The sequence below is a fragment of the Orcinus orca genome, chromosome 14 (assembly GCF_937001465.1).
Source record: "Orcinus orca chromosome 14, mOrcOrc1.1, whole genome shotgun sequence".
Classification (NCBI taxonomy): Eukaryota; Metazoa; Chordata; class Mammalia; order Artiodactyla; family Delphinidae; genus Orcinus; species Orcinus orca.
Window position 1 is genome coordinate 64,799,953 of NC_064572.1, and position 22,042 is coordinate 64,821,994.

The 22,042-nt window shown below is 50.1% G+C and overlaps 2 protein-coding genes across 3 annotated transcripts in view; both read left to right on the forward strand.

Moving 5' to 3' along the window:
- The first annotated feature begins 149 nt into the window (after positions 1 to 149).
- Positions 150 to 21,328, forward strand: SFXN2 (sideroflexin 2). Its single transcript, XM_004268524.4, has 13 exons — positions 150 to 262; positions 2,327 to 2,403; positions 11,719 to 11,903; positions 12,032 to 12,202; positions 13,135 to 13,233; positions 14,370 to 14,445; positions 14,765 to 14,850; positions 16,149 to 16,209; positions 16,597 to 16,663; positions 17,280 to 17,329; positions 17,626 to 17,675; positions 19,182 to 19,229; positions 20,076 to 21,328. The coding sequence occupies exons 3-13, from the start codon at positions 11,743 to 11,745 to the stop codon at positions 20,173 to 20,175; spliced, it is 969 nt and encodes a 322-aa protein (XP_004268572.1). The 5' UTR covers positions 150 to 262; positions 2,327 to 2,403; positions 11,719 to 11,742; the 3' UTR covers positions 20,176 to 21,328.
- Positions 17,298 to 22,042, forward strand: part of WBP1L (WW domain binding protein 1 like) — a 76,723-nt gene continuing 71,978 nt past the window's right edge. The window contains exons 1-3 of one of the 2 annotated variants that reach the window (XM_049696845.1): positions 17,298 to 17,329; positions 17,626 to 17,675; positions 19,182 to 19,229. In XM_049696845.1, the coding sequence (XP_049552802.1) occupies positions 19,206 to 19,229 (24 nt within the window). In that variant the 5' untranslated portion in view covers positions 17,298 to 17,329; positions 17,626 to 17,675; positions 19,182 to 19,205. Of the gene's footprint in view, positions 17,330 to 17,625; positions 17,676 to 19,181; positions 19,230 to 22,042 lie in introns of those variants that run through there. The other variant, XM_049696851.1, reaches the window with a different exon arrangement.

Genomic DNA, 22,042 nt, shown 5'->3' on the forward strand with positions numbered 1-22,042 from the left:
GCGCGAATGTGCCCTCCCACTGCGCAGGCGGGCTGCTGGAGCGGCTGGAGGCTGTGGCAGGCTGGTGAAGACCCAGGGAATGGTGAAAACTCGCCCACGTGGCTGGCGGGGGCCACCCGGCCTGTGATTGGTCCAGAAGGAGAGGCGTGGGGGCGGGGCGAGGGGCGGTTCCCGGGCCGAGGCCAGAAGTGCACCCTGGCCAAGCTGCCAACGCGGGGTGCATCTGGTAGCAGTTGTCTCAGTGCGTTCCTCCCGGGACCAGGTAAGGGGTCTTGGGAGGAGTCCGCCTGCCACATATACCTCCAGTCCCCACATCCCGGAGGGAGCTTGCATTTCTGTCCTGACTCTGCCCAGGAGGGGCTGCAGCGCGGGCTGGGCTTCCACCTGCCGAAGCCACGTGGCAAGAGAAGGGTCTACCTGTGGACCTCTCCTTTACGGCCCCCAGCACCTTCGTGTGCCGGGCTGAGGGGCGGGGGAGTCATGGGTTAAGCACCCATCTCCACACACCTGTGTTAGAATCCGGGCTGGAGGACTCCTGGTGGTGGGAGGCTGCCTGTCGGAAGGCAAGAAGCTGCTTGAGGACTGGCCCTGAGGGCTGGGGTGAGCTGATAGCGGGGATGAAAGACGTTTTGGGAAGGATAGTTTCGTTGATCTACGTTGGACCGGTCGGTGCGCCGTCTGCAGCCCCGGAGGAGGCAAAAAGGGGCCTGCACTTACAGGCAAGAAACAGTGGGAGGGATTCTGGGTGCTACCTCCCACCCCTTCCCCGTGCAGAGGACAGAAAGAAGAGTTATAACATTTGTGCCAGGTCCTATTCCAGACCCTGGAGACACAGCAGGGGGCTAAATCTGCCCCCATGGAAATTACATTCTTCCTGGTGAAATGCTTTTCATACAAGATTCCATTTCATTCTCACAGCCCTAGAAATTGGTTATTTTAAGCGATAAGAGTGGGGACTTGAACCTAGTACTTTCTGACTCTTGAGGAATTATTAAACACCACATTGTATTGTCCATGTTGGAGGAACTTCTGTAAATCCAGAAGTTTTTAAGAGCAGATAAAGTGTGGGCATGGATGATACACCTGGAGGTTTACAGATGTGTGTGTGTATGTGCCTCTTACCTACTTCATTGGGTTCTTGTGAGGATTATTATATGTCAAGTACATAGAACATTGCCTGGCACTTAGAAAGTGCTATATGGGGCTTAGTTTTTATTATTTTATTTTTTGGCCGCGAGGAACGTCATACGGGATCTTAGTTCCCTGACCAGGGATCGAACCAGGGATCCCTGCAGTGGAAGCAGGGAGTCTTAACCACTGGACCGCCAGGGAGGTCCCATGGCTTAGCTGTTGTTAATAGCTTCATCCAGGTTTTGGGCTTTGCTGCTTTTATGAACAGCAGCTTTTTCAGCCTAGTTAAGATCATTGGAATGAAGGCAGATTTTCCCTGAATGGTCCTTAGCTTTTTATGCATTCAAGTAAAGTATTTTTAAAAACATCTGCTACCTGCATACCTGCATCAGATGCTTGGAGAGAAAACTCAGTTCAGAACCTTGACTAAGGAGGTGCAAGGTGAATGGTTAATTCAGAGTATGTACTCTTTTCAATCCACCCATCTCTAGCCTGTTGGTTCTTTTGTGAAAGAGGCAAAGCAGACCTCTCTTTCTAAGTTGCCTGGTGTCTAACATCATGGTTGCCTCGGAGTCACATGATTGTACAAAAGTATATACTACCAGGGTCTGCTGGTTTAATTATTAGTCTCATTCTCCAACTTGCTCTAGGCAGCCTTGACACCAGCCCTCGCCATCTCAGTGGTCTTTGTGTCTGAACTTCTTTTATTTATTTTTTTGGGCTGCATTGGGTCTTTGTTGCTGCACGTGGGCTTTCTCTAGTTGTGGCGAGTGGGGGCTACTCTCATTGCAGTGCGCAGGCTTCTCATTGCAGTGGCTTCCCTTGTTACGGAGCACGGGCTCTAGGTGCTCGGGCTTCAGTAGATGTGGCACGTGGGCTCAGTAGTTGTGGCTCGCAGGCTCTAGAGCGCAGGCTCGGTAGTTGTGGTGCACGGGCTTAGCTGCTCCACGGCATGTGGGATCTTCCTGGACCAGGGCTCGAACCCGTGTCCCCTGCATTGGCAGGCGGATTCTTAATCACTGCTCCACCAGGGAAGCCCTGTGTCTGAACTTCTTGAGTCTTTGACTCCCATCTTCCTCTGATGGGAGTACAAGCGATGACATTTTGTTTTTCTCCCTACTTGGGGTTTCAAATGGGAAGATCTTGGGTACTTCCCCCGCACTTGCAAAAGGATACAACAGAAGAGGTTCGGAAGCTTGTTTTCCAGACTCTGATACTGTCTGCCAGAGAAAATCAGCTCTCCCTGGAAGAACAAGCATTACTTCAGGAGAGGTAAGTAGGTTATATCATTTTTTTAAATCTTTTCCCTTCTTCCCTCCCTCTCTTTTTTTTTTTTTTTTTTTGCGGTACGCGGGCCTCTCACTGTTGTGGCCTCTCCCGTTGCAGAGCACAGGCTCCGGACGCACAGGCTCAGCGGCCATGGCTTACGGGCCCAGCCGCTCCGCGGCATGTGGGATCTTCCCGGACCGGGGCATGAACCCGTGTCCCCTGCATCGGCAGGCGGACTCTCAACCACTGCACCACCGGGGAAGCCCCCCTCCCTCTCTTTCTTTCTCTTTCTCGAGACAAGCACCCTGTAGTGGATAGAGGACCTATCTAGGTGACCCTAAGCCTTGTAACCTGTGGTCTTTTTTTTTTTTTTTTTTCACACCGCACCCTCAGCAGTGAAGGGCAGAGTCCTAACCACTGGACCTCTAGGGAATTCCTGTCTAAGCCTTGTAACCTTGGGAAAATATGGCCCTAGCTGTTGTCAATCTTTGGATAAACAGGACTGGATCTATTCACATTTATATCTGCCACAGTGTAGGACCACATGTGCCACAAATGCTCACCATGCTGGCTCAATCCATGTGAACCTTCCTAGGCATCAGTTTCCTCATCTGTAAGCTGAGATCCCTAATGTCTGTGAGCCGTGACGTTCTCTAATCCTGGAAGGAAAGGGAGGTATTGGTTAGTCACCTGTTTGATTTCCACCTCCCCCTGTTACCTGTAGCAGAACCCTGGATGTAATAGTCACCTTTTTAGGAAGTATTAGATATGGTTCGTGTAGGAAGAGGGATCATAACTGTTGAAGAAAACTTAAGACCAGTAGGACTCAGTATAAGAGGGGTAGACAATTTGCAGCTTCGTGAAAGAAAGCTTCTGTAACCAAGGCAGGTTCTTAGTTTGACAAAAAAAAAAAGGGGGGACATCCTTGTTGCCCAGAGAACCCAAGAATAAGTTGGAATGTATTTCAGGCAGGCAGTAAGTGCTTTTAGAGGGCAGATGAGGGCCATAGCGTGAACCTTATAGTCTGTTAGGGGAGGCAAATTTTATGCTGATAACTGTAAATAACAAGAAAGTGACAATTACAAAAACCCAGCTTGCTTCAAAGGAGGACAGGATGCTATGGGAGTATGTGACAGAAGGGCTTGAGTTTGCCCTGAAGGAGTTACGGAACTGCCCCCATTGGGGGCCATTGCGTGGGGGGAAAAGTTGAGACATAGAATTTAGATTTTTTTCCCTGTATGTTTTACATAAGACAGGACTGGGCAGTTCCTATCCTGACCTTGGTAATGAAGGCAAAGGTTCTTGCATGATTTAGCAAATGATTACCCCCTCATGGTAGAAATGCTTCCATTGTGAAAGTCAGAGGACTTTCCAATGTTGGATTGTTGGGTTGAGGGTGGAGAGGGTTGGCTGAGAAGTGTGTGTGTGTGTGTGTGTGTGTGTGTGTGTGTGTTGAGGGGGAGGCATAGCATTTGGGACTGTCTGTATCCGGTGGGAGTGTGGGTCTCTGTAAGCCAAGGCCAACTCCTTTTCCTTTCTGTAGAGTGAAGGGAGGTGAACTCTTTCCCCTCCTCCCACCCCTGGCTTCAGTTGGGACTGGGTGAAATGTCTTTGGTCTTTGGACCAGCCTGCAGGAGCCGAGTCAGTCTGTCCCCAAAGGGCAGAGCCCGGAGCTTTCTCGTGGGCTCTGTGGTGGGGTGGGAGAGGGGGAAGCCGGAGTCCTGGCAGTGGGCTCTTGCTGTGGGCCGTCTGACTTGCCCCGAGAGGTTGCCACTGAGTCACGGAGCCAGGGCCCCCCAGGGGTGCTGCGGAACCACCGCAGTGGGCCTCTCCTCCCTCCTGGGGAAGTGGCTCACCCTGAGCCATCAGCTTGCCGAAGTCTCTCCCACCCTAACAGACAATCTAAAACTTGATTGCCTCTCTCGCTCTGCCTCATCTGTTGGCTTCTCCTGCCTGCCACACCTCTCTGGTTGTTCTTTCTCATCTTTTTGTTGGGTTACCTCTTAAATATAGTGGTTTTTCAGGGTATGTCCTTGGATCGCTGCTCTTCCCAGTCTGTGTATTCTCCTTGGAAAACTTTATCTTAAACTATCCGCCACCCCCGTGCTGCTCCCTCACTGTTTTACTCCTAACCCAAATCTCCATGCTGGGCTTTAAGCCTAAATATCCAATTGCTGACCAACTGGACCTCTTTTTTAGCAAATACTCGAACTCTTGTGCTAGGCGTTGAGGCAATGGTGGTGAGCAAAATGGACGCAACTCCTGGGTTCAGGGAGCTTATGGCCTAGTGGGGGAAGGTGGGCATTAATGTAAAACCACAGAGTATCATGACAGACTGGCATGGCTCTGGGGGAAAAGTATGGAGCCAAGAGGGCTTATAGCAGAGCAGCGGATCTAGTTGCATGGGAGGGAGGAAGGGGGTCCTTCAGAGGATACTCTGAGGAAAGGAGGTGTGAGCGAAGATATGAAGGACAGGTAGGTGCTTCCTTGCAGGTCACTCAGACTGTCTCTGCAGAGCAAAAGGCTACTATTTTTGGGGGTGGGGGGAGCCCTTGAAATTATTTGCTAATGCACCCGCTTTTAAGGCTGCCGTTTATTCTGAGGTGAACTTCCTTTGCAGCCGTAATAACCCATGGGTCTTTATTGAGGTAGTGGTCTTGGGTGGAAGTGTCCTTTCATTCTACTACTTAGTATAAAACATTTATTTTTTACTAGGTCTGCAGCTTCCATCAGCGATATGTTTCCTTTCCCTAATATGAAACACTGGCTTTGTTTGCTCAAGTCTGTGAGTGCTTTTGGATTTAGATGATTGTATAACTCAAGAAGATAGCTATTTTTTTTTAACATGTTAACCACTGTCATTTTCACTTTATATACTTTGGCACTGAACTATTACAAAAGTTACTTCTGTAATTTAAAAAGACAATGTTTTCAGAATGAGAAAAACAAATGGCCAAAAACATACGAAAAGATGCTTAATCTCATTAAGAATCAAGAAAATACAAATTAGGGACTTCTGGCAGTCCAGTGGTTAAGACTCCACACTCCTACTGCAGGGGGCACAGGTTTGATCCCTGGTTGGGGAACTGAGATCCATTATGCTGCATGGCGCAGCCAAAAAAACAAAAAATTTTTTTTTAATTAAAAAAAGAAAATACAAATTAAAACAACAATATTGTTTCTCCCCATCAAATTGGCAAACAAAGAAAAGATTTATAATACCCATTTTGGTGAAAGTTTGACTAAAGCAGCATTATCATACACAACTCGTGAAAAATCAGTTTGTATTATAAAGACTTCATTTAAAACACGTATATCCTTTGATCCAGCAATTCCACTTCTAGAAATCAATCCTAAAGATATAGTTGCCATGGGGACTTCCCTGGTGGCTCAGTGGTTAAGAATCCGCCTGCCAATGCAGGGGACATGGGTTCGAGCCTTGGTCCGGGAAGATCTTACATGCCACGGGGCAACCAAGCCCGTGCACCACAACTACTGAGCCTGTGCTCTAGGGCCTGTGTGCCACAGGTACCCAGCCCAAGTGCTGCAGCTACTGAAGCCTGCGTGCCTAGAGCCTGTGCTCCGCAACAAGAGAAGCCACTGCAATGAGAAGCCCGTGCACCACAACGAAGAGTAACCCCTGCTTGCTGCAACTGGAGAAAGCCCTCGCACAGCAACGAAGACCCAACACAACCCAAAATAAATTTTATTTAAAAAGGCAGCATTAAAAAAAAGATACAGTTGCCATATACACAAAGTGATGTGTGTAAGGGTGCTCACCATAGCAGTGAAAAACTGAAAATAACCCAAATGTCTATCAAATAATGAAATTTAGGCACATGGAATATTATATAATCACTAAAAAGAATGATAGAGTTGTATATCTCAAATGGAGAATTCTCTAAGATGTTAAACGAAAAAAGTAAGTTGTGTATCTGTGCCAGATAGGTTATTGGTCCTTAGTTCCAAATCTACCCTTCTTTGCCCTGTTTTATGATACTTGGTGTTGTAAACATTTTTCCTTTGCCCTCTGAGATGATTTTAAGCTCTACCAGTAGAGGGCGCCAGAGGAACACTGATGAGGAAGGGGTAGTCTTCCAGGTGTCTGGGTGCTTGCCTATTATCAAGTTTCAACAGCACCCCACCAGGCAGCTTCCCAGTGAGTTTCAGCAGCACCCGTGTGGGTGTCTTCCCATTGAGTTCCCTCAGCATCGCTGTGAGCAGCTTCCCAGAATCTCAGTGGCTTCCTGGTGAATTTCGTCAGTCCTCCAACTCAGCATTCCAGCACATCCAGTTTCCTGCCTGCCAGCCCTTCAGTGGGCAGCAAACTTTGAAGAGGGTAGCTTTTTAAATCTTGCTCAAGCTGTGCCTGCAAACTTGTAATTCAATATATGTGGAAAATCCTCAGGTGATTTTTTTTTTCAAGAAAAAAAAGACAAATGACATAGTAGAAGATATAGCAGTAAATCTGAAAATTATTCCTTTAAAAAAAAAAAAAAAAGGATGAGCAGGTGTTATTTAGTGAAGAGGGGAAGGAATAGCACCCTGGACTAATATTTACAAAGGGGCTGAGACAGATGGCAGCCTCTTGTGTTTGAGAAAGTCTCATAGCACTTGAAACTCAACACAAGGAAAGTCAAACTCACTGTTTTCTCCCTTAAAGCCTATTTTTCTATATTCTGTCTCAGCACGTTATTGCCCCAGTCAGAAACCCTGGTATCACTCTAGGTATTTGTGATGGGTCAACTGGGCTAGGCCAGAGAAACTCCCCAGGACCCCCTCTCTGCTATATTTCCAGTTGGATGGGCCTCTGAGGGAGAAGCAGCCAATTTGTAACAAACACACACTTTCTTTTAGTTATTAGACCAAACACTGATTTAGGTACCGTGGTGAAGGGATTTTGCAAATGTAATTAAAATCCCTAAGTGGTTGGCTTTGAGTTAATCTAAAGGGAGATTATCCTGGGTGGCCTGACCTAATCAGATGGAATCCCTTTAAAAAAGGTCTGGGGGGCTTCCTGGTGGCGCAGTGGTTGAGAGTCCGCCTGCCGATGCAGGGGACACGGGTTTGTGCTCCGGTCTGGGAAGGTCCCACATGCCGCAGAGAGGCTGGGCCCGTGAGCCATGGCCGCTGAGCCTGCGCGCCCGGAGCCTGTGCTCCACAATGGGAGAGGCCACAACAGTGAGAGGCCCGCGTACCACAAAAAAAAAAAAAAAAAAGGGGGGCTGGGCCCCCGCCACCCTGAGGTTAGAGATTCCAGGAGGGAGGTAGGTGGGTAGATAGATTGATGGGTAGATGGATAGATAGAAAATCTCCTATTGGTTCTGTTTCTGTGGTTGAGCCCTGACTGATAGAATATTCCTCCTAGACCCTATCACTTAGCAAATCTTCAGATTCTGCTGCTTTAAAGCTTCTCTTCTTTTGATCCTCCTCCCAGTTCTGGTGCATCTGGGTTCATTTGAGCTCCACTTCTTGCGTGGATTGTTAGGGGTTCGCTTCCAGCTGGTATCTGCATCCTGTGAGGTCCTGCCATACCCTATTTACTTTCATATGATTTCCCAGATTGTTCTTTCTTTTTTTTTAGTAAATTTATTTATTTATTTTTGGCTGCATTGGGTCTTCATTGCTGTGCGCGGGCTTTCTCTAGTTGTGGCGAACGGGTGCTACTCTTTGCTGTGGTGTGCGGGCTTCTCATTGCTGTGGCTTCTCTTGTTGAGGAGCACAGGCTCTAGGCATGTGGGCTTCAGTAGTTGTGGCACACAGGCTCAGCACTTGTGGCTTGTGGGCTCTAGAGCGCCGGCTCAGTGGTTGTGGCACACGGGCTTAGCTGCTCCGCGGCATGTGGGTTCTTCCCGGACCAGGGCTTGAACCCATGTCCCCTGCATTGGCAGGTGGATTCTTAACCACTGCATCACCAGGGAAGTCCCCAGATTGTTCTTTCTAAACTACACATCTCACCTTGTCACTCTTCTTGAAATCTTTTAATGGCTTCCTGAAATTTTCAGGCAAAAGTTCAAAAGCCATAGCTTTTTTTTTTTTTTCCGGTACGCGGGCCTCTCACTGTTGTGGCCTCTCCCGTTGTGGAGCACAGGCTCCGGACGCGCAGGCTCAGCGGCCATGGCTCATGGACCCAGCCGCTCCACGGCATGTGGGATCTTCCTGGACCGGGGCACGAACCCGTGTCCCCTGCATCGGCAGGCAGACTCTCAACCACTGCACCACCAGGGAAGCCCTGGCTTCTTTCCTGATTTTCTGCAGTTTGAATATAATATGCCTGGGTGCAGATTTTCTGATAGTTGTCCTGCTTGATGTTCTCTGAGCCTCCTGGGTCTCTAGTTTCGTTTCTGTCATTAATTTTGGAAAATTCTCAGTCATTATCACTTCAAATATTTCTTCTATTCCTTTTCCTCCTCTCCTTCTGGTATTCCTCTTATATGTATGTTGCAACTTATGTAATTGTCCCAAGGTTCTTGGATATTCTATTCTGTTTTTTTATAATTCTTTTTTTCTCTTTACTTTTCAGTTTGGGAATTTTCTTTTCTTTTTTTTTAATATTTATGTATGTATTTATTTATTTGGTTGCGCTAGGTCTTAGTTGCGGCTCGTGGGCTCCTTAGTTGCGGCTTACGGGCTCCCTAGTTGTGGCATGCATGTGGGATCTAGTTCCCTGACCAGGGATCGAACCTGGGCCCCCTGCATTGGGAGCACAGAGCTCTATCCACTGTGCCACAAGGGAAGTCTTGGGAATTTTCTGTTGACACATATTCAGGCTCACTGATTCTTTCCCTGGCCATGTCAAGCCTACTGATGAGCCCATCAAAGGCACTTTCATTTCTGTTACAGTATTTTTAGTTTCTAACGTTTCCTTTTGGTTCTTTCTTAGAGTGTCCATCTCTCTGCTTCCATCATCTGTCTGTTCATTCATGTTGCCCACTTTCCCATTGGAATCCTTAGCAGATTAATCATAGTTATTTAAAATTCCTGGTTTGATAATTCCAAAGTCTCTGTCATCTGGTTCTGATGCTTGCTTGCTCTGTCTCTTCAAACGGTGGGGTCTTGTTTGTTTGTTTTGTTTTGTTTTTTGCCTTTTAGGATGCCTTGTCCTTTTTTGTTGAAAGCCAGATGTGTGTGAGGTCTTACTTTTTTCTGGCAAGGAGTTAGGTTGTGATTACTGTTTGCTAAAGCTGTAGGGGTCAAAAGTTAAATTTCCTCTGGTGTCCTTGTTTTTGTCTCCCCTGTTGTCTTTGGGTTTCTAGACACCTCTTCTTAAATAAGGTCTGAGACTCGCGGTTCGTTCTGTTGTTAGTTCTCCCTGTTATTATACGGGAGCCCTACACCACCGACAGTGTGAGGGGAGGGGGAGTGTTCTATAGTCCTGTGATTAGGTGCCCCTGGACCTTCACAAGTCCTTCTCAGGTTCCCCTTACTCCCTTTAGGTGAGATAGGAAAGCTAGAAGGGGTGGAGTTGGGTGTTTCTCTTCCCCCAAGTCAGTTAGGTTCTGGTGAGACCCAAGGTAGTTAGGCTCTGGTGAAGCAGGCTAGGCTCCTTTGAGGGCAGGCCTTGTTAAAAATCGCAGAGGCCTCTGGGTCTACTTCAGAAGGGCCACTTTTCCCATCTCCCTGCCCGAAGCACTAAGGAATTTTTCTCTGATCTTCAGCCTGAGAACCTGGTGGGCTCCTGGAGGTAAAACTCACAAAAGTGTGTCTCCCCACACCGCCACCAAAGATTGAATCCCCCTGGAATTTTTAACTCTCAAGCTTCTCCACACTGAACTTCCAGCAATTTGTCAATCACAGTTTAAGTTTCCTATGGTACTTGCCCCAAGGGGTGGGCTTCTGTTCCCACTAAGCTGTGATTCTCTGTACCTGCCTGTCTCTCCACGTTCAGGGGCAGTTGTTTGCCCTGTGACCTCAATTCCCTGATGGTTCTAAGAAGAGCTGTGGGTTTTCAGTTTGTTCAGCTTCTTTTTGTTGTGAGGACAGGAGTGACCATTTCCAAGCTCCTCACGTGTCAGACCCGCCTTAGTTTTTTTTTTTTTTTTTTCCACCTTAGTTTTTCAAGTCATGGATTCCAGAACCTAATTATAGGCAGGGGTTCTGAAGTTAGTCAGGCTGAATTAAAATCCTGGCTCTGTATTGGCAAGTGCTTGTGTGACTTGGCAAAGTTACTTACCTGTGCCTTGGTTTTCTCATCTATAAAATGGCATTAAACATAAGAGTATCTCTATCTTATAGGGTTACGGTGAGGATGAATTCAGAAAATGCACGTCAGGCACCAAGCAGAGTGTGTAGCATCAAGTAGGAGCTCAGTAAGTGTTAGTGTTGTCACCATCGTCATCAGGTCCCCATGTGCACTGTGTGCTTTAAACACTGCCTCTTCTTGTCTGGGGTACCTCTCCTCCATCCATCTGACTTTCATGCATCCTTCAAAACATTGTTTATTTCTTGTTCTCACAAAGCATGTTCAGAATCCCTCATCCATTTTAGATAAGGTGATCTTATAATTTATCATCCAGACTGGGACACTTTTGAGGTCGAGGGGGTGCTTTTAATAATTACCACAGGACAACAAGCCCCGGCAAACCAGGAGATGCAGAGTCACCTCGGTTTTAGTACCTCTTCTCTGGCTTTCTGCTGCTCCCCGTGTCCATCAGCAGCATTGTCACACTACTGTCCTTGTTGACTGACTTGTCTCTCTCCTGTTCTGCAACGCCTTGAGGGCGACAACCATGGCCCGGGATCTCTCATAGGGCCGGCATGCACCCTCCCCGCCCCCCCCCCCCCCCCCCACTGAATTGAAGGTGATCATGCCATTGTCCTCTCCATCTTTATCAGGGATTGTTTCTACTTTCAGTGTGATCCCATGCCTCTTCCTCCTTCAGATAGATCTGTCCTACCTTCTGGGGCTTCACTCACATTCCACCTCTTCTGGGAAGCCCCCCTTGATTTTTGTGTCCCCCCTTCTCAGCTCCCTCTCATCTCCCGTGCTTATTGTTGCTGTATGTATTATCTGTTGTTCCACAGGTGGGCTCTTGCTCCCCAGTCAGACTCAGCTCCCCAAGGACAGGCACTGTACTGTCCCTTTCCCCAGCCTCGCCCACAGCATGATCAAGCGCCAGGCTGGCCACCAGCAGGCACTCAGGAAACACATGTTGGTGCCCAGTTGCTCAGACTGGTGACCATTCACTGGACCCTTCCTGAGCTGAGTCAGATGACGCTAGCGGCTGGTGAGAGCCGTCAGTCTACCATAGCGGGAGATGCTAAGGGCCTCCAGGGCAGGCTTTGAGGGCAATCTTCATTTTTCCTCTGTTCCTGAAGTCCACAGTTTTATGTGTGAGCAGGATGGAGGCTGACTTGTCTGGCTTTAATATCGATGCCCCCCGTTGGGACCAGTGCACTTTCCTAGGGCGGGTGAAGCATTTCTTCAATGTCACGGACCCCCGCACCGTCCTGGTACCAGAGTGGGAGCTGGACTGGGCCAAAGTGATGGTGGAGAAGAGCAGGTGAGCGGTTAGGGGAGTGGGCTGGGGGCACTGGGGCGACGTTGGTGGGTGCCCTAGGGATGAGGTGGAAACGGAAGACGAGGGGCCAGGGGTCAGGAGGTAACACCGCCTGTGGTCCTTGGTGGCAGGATGGGGACTGTGCCCCCAGGCACGCGAGTGGAGCAGCTGCTCTATGCCAAGAAGCTGTACGACTCGGCCTTCCACCCTGACACCGGGGACAAAATGAACGTCATTGGGCGGATGTCCTTCCAGGTCCCTGGCGGCATGATCATCACGGGCTTCATGCTCCAGTTCTACAGGTGCGACCCGGGAGCAAGGCAGCGCCAGGTGCAGCCGCATGGACCTGTTAGGCAGGGAGCCACAGTAGGGTGATAGTAATAGCCGTCTTTATGGATCCCTGACCAGCTACCAGGCACTGTGTTAAATTCTTTGCATGTTATCACCTCATTTAATCTCAACAACCCTACAGAGAGGTACTATTTTCATCTCCATTTTATAGATGAAGAACTGAGGTTCTGGAGAGGTTATATGACCAAGTTCACACAGCCAGGAAGTAGTGGTGCCTGGCTGTGTAAACTGAGGCAGGCCTCTCAAGAGTGCTCAACGGATGAGCTATTCTAATTCCCTCTTTAAAAAGTACTTATTCAACAATGAATTTAATGTATTTTTATAATGTAACATCCAAGTAAAAATATTGGGATACCCTTTCAGCCCAGTTGGGGAGAGAAACTTTCTCTGTTGTTCCCCCTTTCTCTCTTCCCTCTCCCCCCTCTCTCCCCCACGCATTCAGTTACCCAGTTGTTGAGCCAGGCCTTGGGCCAGGTGTGGGGAGTATAAAGACTAGTCCCTCCCTTCAAGGGGGGCCCAATTTTGTTGAGACCAAGAAGTAGATAGTTATCATCCAGCTTGCCAAGTGGTAGGTTAGGGGTAGAATATGGGGCGGTGGGAGCAGAGAGCATAGAATGACTAACTGTGTCTCAGGAAGGGCAGGGGAAGGGTTGGGAAGGTTCCAAGGAAGAAGAGATCTCTCAACAGAGCAGGATTCAGCCATGTATGGAAAGGTTAGGGGGTGCGGATGCTCCAGTCAGAGGGACAGCCTGTGCAAAAGAGCCCAGCTGCAGGAAACAGCATGGGAACAGCTTGGGGAGCGGCAGGTAACGTGGTTTGACTGGTGTGCCCCAAACCCTCTTTCTATCCTCCTCTCTGCCTCTCCGGGCCCCCCTCCTGGTAGGACGATACCGGCAGTGATCTTCTGGCAGTGGGTGAACCAGTCCTTCAATGCCTTAGTCAACTACACCAACAGGAATGCAGCTTCCCCCACGTCGGTCAGGTAGGAGACCTGAACCCCAGGCCATCCATGTGGGCCTGGAGCAGGTGGCTGTCCTCTTGCCTCCAGGGGAACAGCCCTTCTAAAAGGTTCCAGGGCCGTCAGTCCTCCCTGGGTGGGACCTGCCCTGGGCAAGTGACCAGGTCTCCCTTTTCAGGGTTTGGAAGTATTAGGCTGACTAGGAGAGTATCTTCTTCCTAGACCAATTCAACATTCATTCATTCACTCATTCATTCATTCATTCTACAAATATTTCTTGAGTGTGTATTAGGTGCTGGGCATGGTTCTAGGTGCCAGGGATACATTTGAGTAAGACATGTGTGCTCTCTAGAGTTGAAGGTGTTTTTTTTTTTTTTTGCGGTACGTGGGCCTCTCACTGTTGTGGCCTCTCCTGCTGCGGGACGCGCAGGCTCAGCGGCCGTGGCTCACGGCCCCAGCCGCTCCACGGCATGTGGGATCTTCCCAGACTGGGGCACGAACCTGTGTCCCCTGCATCGGCAGGCGGACTCTCAACCACTGTGCCACCAGGGAAGCCCTAGAGTTGAAGGTCTTTTAAGAAAACAAGCATAGGGACTTCCGTAGTGGTCCAGTGGTTAAGACTCCATGCTCCCAATGCAGGGGGCACGGGTTTGATCCCTGGTCAGGGAACTAAGATCCCGAATCCCACATGCCGCATGGCGCAGCCAAAAAAAAAAAAAAAGGAAAACAAGCGTAATAATGTCAGACTGTGATTGCTGCCATTAAGGAAATAAATAGATAACAAGACAGAGAACAGCAGAGGGGCATCTGTGTGGATAGGCTGTTCAGGGAAGTCCTTTCCGCAGAGCTGGCATTTCAGCTGAGTTTTGAAAGAAGGATTTAGCCATGCAAGAGCCCAGGGAAGAATTCCCTGGATAGGGAGCAGCAACATGCAAAGGTTCTGAGCAGGAAGGCATTTGGTGTGTTTAAAGTACTGAAAGGAGGCCAAGGGGACTGGAGCAGCTGAGTGAGTTGGGGGGAGATCACAAGGTGATGCTGGGGACAGATCACATGAGCTTCTCAGGCATGAAGCCACATTTCTAGCCTTTATCACTCAAGCCATCGTCCTGCCCTCAGCCAGCTAGGGTCCCCGCTCCCAAACATCTTCTCTCCTCCACTAGGCAGATGGCCGTTTCCTACGTCACTGCCACAACCGCTGCGGTGGCCACTGCTGTGGGCATGAACACGTTGACAAAGGTACCGTCTGGGGTTGCTGTGGGCATGGTGGCCACTAGGCGGCAGCAAAGTCCTAGGGAAAACTTTTTTTTACCAGGCAGGGGCCGTTTCCGGTCTGGATGAGTTGGGTTTGGCCAGAGCCCAGCCAAGTAGTGGGAAATTCAGCAGGGCTGCGCCCATTTGGTCTTTCTCGGGCCTTTGAGGGAGTTTGGGTTCCCCGACTGAGTGTCAGGATGCGTGGCAGTAGCGAGGGCTGATTTCTTGCTCTATCTTCCTGAAGCCCCTTCCACCCCCATCTCCAGGGAGCCTGACCTACTCTCATTGTTCTCTTCTCCCACAGAGAGCCCCGCCCCTGGTGGGCCGCTGGGTGCCTTTTGCCAGTGTGGCTGCGGCTAACTGTGTCAACATCCCAATGATGCGACAGCAGTGAGTACAGGGATCCCTTTTCCTCCCTACAGACCGTGAGGCTAGCAGGGGAAAGGCAAGAAACCAAGGCAGTGAGGGGGCTCGTTGGGGCTGAGGTGGGTGTGGGGAGGGCAGCCGAGCTGCGCTTCTGAAAGTTCCCTGAGGACTGGCGGCTCCAACAGTGATGGCTGCAGGAGTGGAGGGTGACTTAGGTTTCATCTGTGATGTGTGTTGTGGGTGATGGGGAGCAGGGGTGGGGCATTAGCGAGGACCTGTGGGGTTTGGCACCAGCTCATGTCCTTTCAACTGCAACTGTCTTTAAGTTGTGGACTCGGCCTACTTCTAAGGCCCTGGGGATGTCTTACAGAATGAAACGCAGCAGAGCGAGGTGTCCAAAGATATAACAGAACCAAGAAGCTTTGAGGAAGCCAGAGGGGCAGATAGATGTTTTCCAGGCACCAGGCTGTAAGCGTCACAGCAGGAAAGGTGAAAGGAGAAACCAGCTGTGTCTCACAGCTCTTGTTTCTTGACTAGAGAAAGTATAGGTGTTCCTCTGTTATAAAATTTAATGATGTAGTAGAGGTAAAGCGCCCCAAATAGCGCCTGGACTGTAAGAAAATGCTGCGTTAAGCGTTAGCTACTGCTGCCCCTGTTTCCATCAGTGCCTTCCTCGTCATCACCAGTATCTATAAGGCACATTTTCTTGGGATTAGTAGCAAATGGAAAGTGATCACAACTGCCCTTGCAGAAAGAGCACACCACAGAGTAGTCCTGCATGCACACTGCTCGCCTCCTCTTTCCCGCCCCCCCCCCCCATCCAGTTGCTCCTTCCAACGAATGAATGAGTCCCCACCAGCCACCTGGTCTTGGATACAGTGCTGTCAAGCACTGGCCTGAGACCAACAGCTCCTGTTTGGGAGCAGTCACTGTGTCAGGCACTGGACTTAGCACTTTGCAGGCATTATCTTGTTTAATCCTCACCAGGTCCCATGAAGTGGGTGCCATGATTATCCCCATTTTGCAGATGCGGATAACTGTGTCTTTAGAGGGATTAGGGAACTTGCTCAAGTTCATACACTTGCTCTGCAGTTTCCGGATTCAGCCTAGGCCGTTGGGGCCCAGTGCTAGCTCTCTGAGCCTCTGCCCTAGGTCACGGCTGGATACCACTCTCTGGAGTGGGGAAGGGCGCTCCAAGGGCCAGCTGCAGGAGGTGGCTTTCTAGAGCTTGAGTGCCCTGGCCTTGGTCCCCTGGTGTGTCACATCACTGGCAGGCTTCCAGCACCCCTTTCCCATATCCAGCACCTCCTGTCTGTGTTTAGGGAACTCATCCAGGGCATCTGCGTGAAGGACAGGAACCACAATGAGATTGGTCATTCCCGGGTGAGCAGAGGCCTGCCTTTGGAGTGGGAGGAGGGAGTTCCCTCTCAGACCCTGTCCTGTTCTTCGTGGTCAGAGCAGGCCTGGGCTCTACTATAGGGTTGAGAAAACTTCTCCCTGACTTCATCCTCCTTCCCCATCGATCTTCCCTCCATATCTCTGTTCATGTCTTTTCTCCATCGTTTCTGGTCCTGAAGCCATAAAAATGTGGCTGGGTGGGAGAGGGTCAAGTGAGGTCACTCAACCCCTGACAGGTCCATCCCTTCCTCTTTACCAGCTCAGACTTGGCCTTGACCCTGACCCTGACCCTGACCCTGACCCAGCCCTCTGGTGCAGCCTGTGGATACTGGATAAGCTCATTCCTGACAACTTACTCTTTTCTGCCCTCAGAGAGCTGCGGCCATAGGCATCACCCAAGTGGTTATTTCTCGGATCACCATGGCAGCCCCTGGCATGAGTAAGATGGGGAAGCCCTCCCATCCTGGGGGACCCTGGAACAAGGGATGGAGACCTCATCCACACTTCGGGTGGGGGGTGGGACCTCAGCCTCTATAGACATGCTTCTCAAACTGGTTTGCTTGAGTGCCAAGAGCCACGGGAGAGCCACACTGTAATTCCTGGAATGTCAGTTAATCAGAGATTTGGTGGAGAAAGTTATTTTCATTTAACAAATATTCCTTAAGTTCCTTCAATGTGCTGGACACAGTGTGGGGTGCTGGGGAGACAATGGTAGAGAAAAATAAGTCCCCTGCCCTGGTTTTGCTGTCAGCAGGTGCATGTTACAGAGCAGGATACAAAACTTGCTTCAAAGATAGTTTTGAGAAGGGTGCTCTGGGCCTGCGGTACTTGTCCTCCTGTTGTTATAGGTGTGCAGGTTGAGGAGTTTGGGAAGCACCTTCTGTCAGGACTTGGGGGAGGGGTGGGGCGTGGCCATGCCTACAGTCTTCCATTCTTCTCACAAATGAAAAGTATTTTCTGGAACTTCTTGGGAAGGAGGGAGAATCAGTCTGTGATCCGACTTCGGAAAGGGATCTGGGGGGCAGTCTCACAGCCTTTCCCCTGGTTTCTTCCAGTCCTGCTGCCGGTCGTCATGGAAAGGCTGGAGAAACTGCGCTGCATGAAGGTGAGCGGATTCTCCTTTGCATCTTCCCTGCCCAGAACACATATGTGCTGGGGGCTCCTGACCGTCTTACCCTTCCCTCTTGCTCCCACCCTGCACCTCATTCAAGTAGGGCCCATCCCGGTGCCCGCTGGCTGCCCAGTTCTCGGCCTTGTCTGCCGAGAGCAAGGAGAGCCCCCTCCCCACCCTGCAGAGCCAGGGTTTCCCGCCTGCAGGTTTCTAGCAGGGTGACCAGCGTGGGTTTCACCTCGAAGTATGTAAGTCCCACGTGGGTCTCTCTTTTGTCTGTTTCTGTGCAGAGAATCCGGGTGCTGCACGCCCCATTGCAGGTTCTGCTGTCCGGGTGTTTGTGAGTTACCATATTTTCTCGGTTTGGGGTTCTGTGGTGGGGGTGCCCAAGATCTGTCTTCTTGTGTCACTCATGTTGGAAAACATGTACTCCTTTACCTGACTTCAAAAGCGCCCGGACTTTCACGCCTGTGGCCCCTCTGGTGCGCTCTCACCGCTTCTTTCTGAGGGCGCCAGGCTGGCACTGTGCACATACTGGAGTGGAAAGTGGAACCCTTGGGGGTCCTTCTGTCCCAGGGTCTCCCCTCTGACCTTAGGTCTTCAGTAGTTTTAGAGAAGAGACAAAAATGATGAGATCATCCCACCACAAAAACGAAATGAATTATGTGATGTGATAGAGGGGTTAGCTCACGCCGGTGGTAAACTTACACAGTGTTACATGTCAGTTATATCTCAATACATCCAAAAAGATGAGCCATCGAAAATGACAGCAGAGCCTGGGCCCGTCAAGTGTCCCAGCCTCGCATGGGAGGGAAGCACCATAAGTCCTGGCAGCGTTCTTAGGTGCCTGCCCTTGACTGGACATGTCCCAGCATTACTCATGCTTTGTGAGGCCATGAGGCTAATGACAGCAACCAAAGCTAACATGCATTGGATGTTTTCTGTGTGCCGCCACTGTGTTGATGTTTCACGTCTATATTTCCGCCTATTCCCTCGGCCCTCGAGGTGTACATACTGTCATCATCTCCTTTCCCAGATGAAGAAACTTGCCCACGCGTCTCTAGCTGGTAATTGCTGGAGCTGCAGTTGGATCCTTAGCAGGTCTAACATTATGCCAGGCTGTCTTCTGCTAACTGATTTCCCATTGAGGGCGCAGTTACCATGGGCTGGATGTGTCACACATGTTATCTCATTTAATCCTCACGGTAACCGTGCAGAGTAAGTACCCCTCTGCCGTCTCAGAGGGAACTTGCCCAAGATTGCACAGCTAGGAAGTGGCAGAGCTGGGACACGAACCTAGGTCTGTTAGATTCCCAAATCCTGTAAAACATGGTCCTGGATCCGCATCCTCTGAGAACTTGTGAGAAATAAAGACTCTCAAGCCCTTTCCCAGACCTACTGAATTAGCGTCACATTTGAACAAGCTCCTCGAGTTCCTTGCATGCCCAGTGAAGTTTGAGAAGCTCTGCCCTCACTGTTCTCCAACAGCTCGGGCATTCAGTGAGTACAGGAGCAGGACCCTGCGTTCACGCCCCTCGCTGCTTTCCCTATACGTCAGGGATTGCCTGTGGTCATTAGGGCTGCTGCCCACACTCCCTGGTGACTCCATTACCTTCTTCATCTGCTTGAGTGATGGGTGGGTGGGGTGTGAGGGGGAGTGTAGGGGGGGCTGATTCTGTCCTGTGCTAGAGTGAGTCTCCAGGCACCAAGAGACCAGGAGAAGGGTTGGAGGGAGAGGAGCTTTGGTGCCGGCTCCCCCTTCCTTTGAGGGGCTCAGTGATGGGGTGTGGGTGGCTCTGTGAGATGCCGGACACCCCCTAATGCTTTGGTTTCTCCTTTCTTCCAGCCTCATCTTCATGGTGCCAGTGGCATGTGGGCTGTTCCCGCAGAAATGGTATCAGCTGTTCATTCCTCACTTGGTTTTACTGAACACCCTGTCCCTGGTCTCCCTGACCTGCCTGGTGTCCCGAAGGAGAGAGGGAGGGGCAGGCAGGGAGGCATCTGTCCAAGGACAAGTACCTGTCAGTCTAAACGCTGGGCCTCTTGACCCCAGGTGAATGGTAAACTGAAACAGAGCTCCAAGGGGCAGAGGGATGAGTTGCTCACTTCCAGTGGAGCAAAGGCTGCCTTGGAGAGAAGGTGGGGGAACAATAAGAGACTTTCTGTCCCTGCTGGTTGAGTTACTAGATCCATCTCCCTGGCTGGATCTGGTCTTTGAAATTGAACAAGAGGGTAGGTACTCACTCTGGCTGATGTTTGCCAGAGTGTGGACGGCTTCGACCTCTCCGCTTCCCTTGCGTGTCCTGGGGGGTGGGTGCAGAGAGCAGAGGAGGTGGGTGAGGAGAGATGACGGCAAAGGGAAGGTAAGCATCAGACTGGGGTGGTGGGGGTGAGGCGGAGTACTAGCTCCAGGAGACCAGGCATAGCTTGAATAGATACGGAGAAGATGCCCGTTTCCCTTTCCCTAGTACTCTCAGCTCCGTAGTCACCTGCTACACATCTCCTGTGTTCTGAGCACCGAGCTTGTAATCTCGAAGAAGACGGAAGTTTAGCACCAGGGAGATGAAGTCAGGGCTCAATAGAAGTAAAAGCAACATACTGTAGTGGACGGAGGTCATTAATAATTCTGATGGAAAATGGGCAAGGGCTTCTTAGAGGCGGCATCTGAGTTGGATTTTATCTGAGGGTAATTTGCTGCTCGTCCAGGTGGCACACTTATAAGCCCCTTCTCTCTTCTCAGTGAATTGCCAGTTTCCTATCTGGAACCAGAGCTCCAAGACACTATCAAGGCCAAGTATGGAGAACCTGTGCCTTATGTCTACTTCAATAAGGGTCTCTAAATGCCCCACCCCAGCAAGGACCAGTCCATACCCATATTTACCAGCTCCTCCTTAGCCACTGTGGATTCCCGTGCCTCATTCCTCTTTGCCAACAGGGCCTGTAGGCCAGGGTGGATTTGGGGGGACGAGGGTGGGGGTGGGAGGATGCCTCATGCTTCTACCCAGGCACCTGGGTTTATTGGACTCCAGGGGATAAACGTGAACAAGGGGAGAGAGGCCAAGTCTTTTTTCTGCTCTCCCCTAACCCCTGTCCCCTGGAGACCAGGAGCTGAGACCCCCTCAGGGAGAAGGTGCTGAGACCTGGGGGTGACACTCATGCAAACCGTTTGGAAAAGTTAGGAAACCTTTAGGATTCTGGTTCCAGCCAGGATTGAGGAAGGGCCCCTCTTCTCTTCCTCCTCATCGGCTCTCAGGCAAGGGAACCTTTCACCTGTGTAGTTCTGGCTCCTTCGGGAAGCGGGAGGGAAGAGGCCGGGTCACCTTGGGGCTCCTCTTTGCTCTTCCCCACTCTCCTCCCCAGGGCCCCCTGGTCAGAAAGGTTCTCTGGGAGTCTTGCTAAACTTGGGTTTATCAGGCACCCAGGAGTTTTAGTGCAAAAAAAAAAAAAGGACATTGTGTGAGGCAGCAGAGTTTTGTGGTGCTTCAAGCCCTACCTGTTGACACTGGCTTTGTTCTCCTGCCCCTAAAATCATATCCGATTCTATTTCTCTGGGTCTAAAAGATAAATCCACTGACCGAGTAAAAAGGATGTAGGTAGGCATTAACTGCACATGTTAGTGGGTATAATTTCCTGGCTACCTCCCTTCCTCAGCCCGTTGGGTTAAACACCAAAGAAAGACTGGTGTGTACTGAATAGGAAAGGGAAGTTTTATTTGGATGCCTCTGAGAGGAAATCAACCAGGACCAAAGAGCCTTAAAGGACACACAGCAAAGCGCAGCCGCTCGCCCTTCCCAGCCTGGCTGCTCTAGGTGATTTCTCAGGCCCTTGGGGGAGAGGGGGCTGTTGTGGCTGACCTGGGGCCATGTCTGTATGAGTTTTGTGTAGTAGAATTTACTGACCGATCAAAGGATATCACTGTGAATCGAATGCATTTCTTGAAAGAACACAGCGAACTGTCTGCACACTGAGTTAATAAAGCCTGGATGGAAAGCAGGATCTGGTTTTACTTTGGCCTTGGCGTGGAGGAGGGTATCACAACTATAAGGGGAACCTGTCTGGTGCCCCGAGGCCACTGTGCATCTCCCTTATTATGGAGGAAAAATCCACCTGTCTTTACTTGAGGCTCCAGAGATCTCCCAATGTGGGAGTGTGTTGCTCCAGGGGAGGGGGGGCAGGGAGTTGGCAAACCACGGCTCAAGGGTCCAAATCTGCCTGGTATCTGTTTTTGTGTGTTTGGGAACTAAGAATGGCCTTTACATTTTTTAGAAGTTGTGAAAAAGAAAAAGAATATGTGAGACCCTGTGTATGTGGCATGCAGAGCCTGAAATATTTACTGTCTGGCCCTTTACACAAAGAGTTTCCCCTCCTCTGGAGTAATGGTCCTTAAGAACATGCATGAGGTTCGCCTGGAGGGCTTCTCAAAACATGGATTATAGGGCCTCATTCCTAGAATTTCTAATTATGTGGGTCTGGGTTGGAGCCGGTGAATTTGTATTTCTGGCAGTTTCCCAGTGATGCTGATTCTGTCAGTCTGGGGACCCCTTTGAAGGACCACTGCTCTAAAGGGAAAGGGCCTCCTCCCTGAGGTCAGGGTACCGGCTGCAATTTGATTTTCCCCCCATTTAAAAAAATTAAAATATAATTCACGTGACATAAAATTCATCCTTTTAAAGCGTACAGTTCAGTGTTTCTTAGCATGCTCACGAT

Excerpts from the sequence above, each read along its gene's own strand:
- SFXN2 (XM_004268524.4), top strand. The coding sequence starts at position 11,743 with ATGGAGGCTGACTTGTCTGGCTTTAATATCGATGCCCCCCGTTGGGAC. Across the intron at positions 14,851-16,148 it reads ATCCCAATGATGCGACAGCA|GGAACTCATCCAGGGCATCT; the intron begins GTGAGTACAGGG and ends GTCTGTGTTTAG. Across the intron at positions 19,230-20,075 it reads GGGCTGTTCCCGCAGAAATG|TGAATTGCCAGTTTCCTATC; the intron begins GTATCAGCTGTT and ends CTCTCTTCTCAG.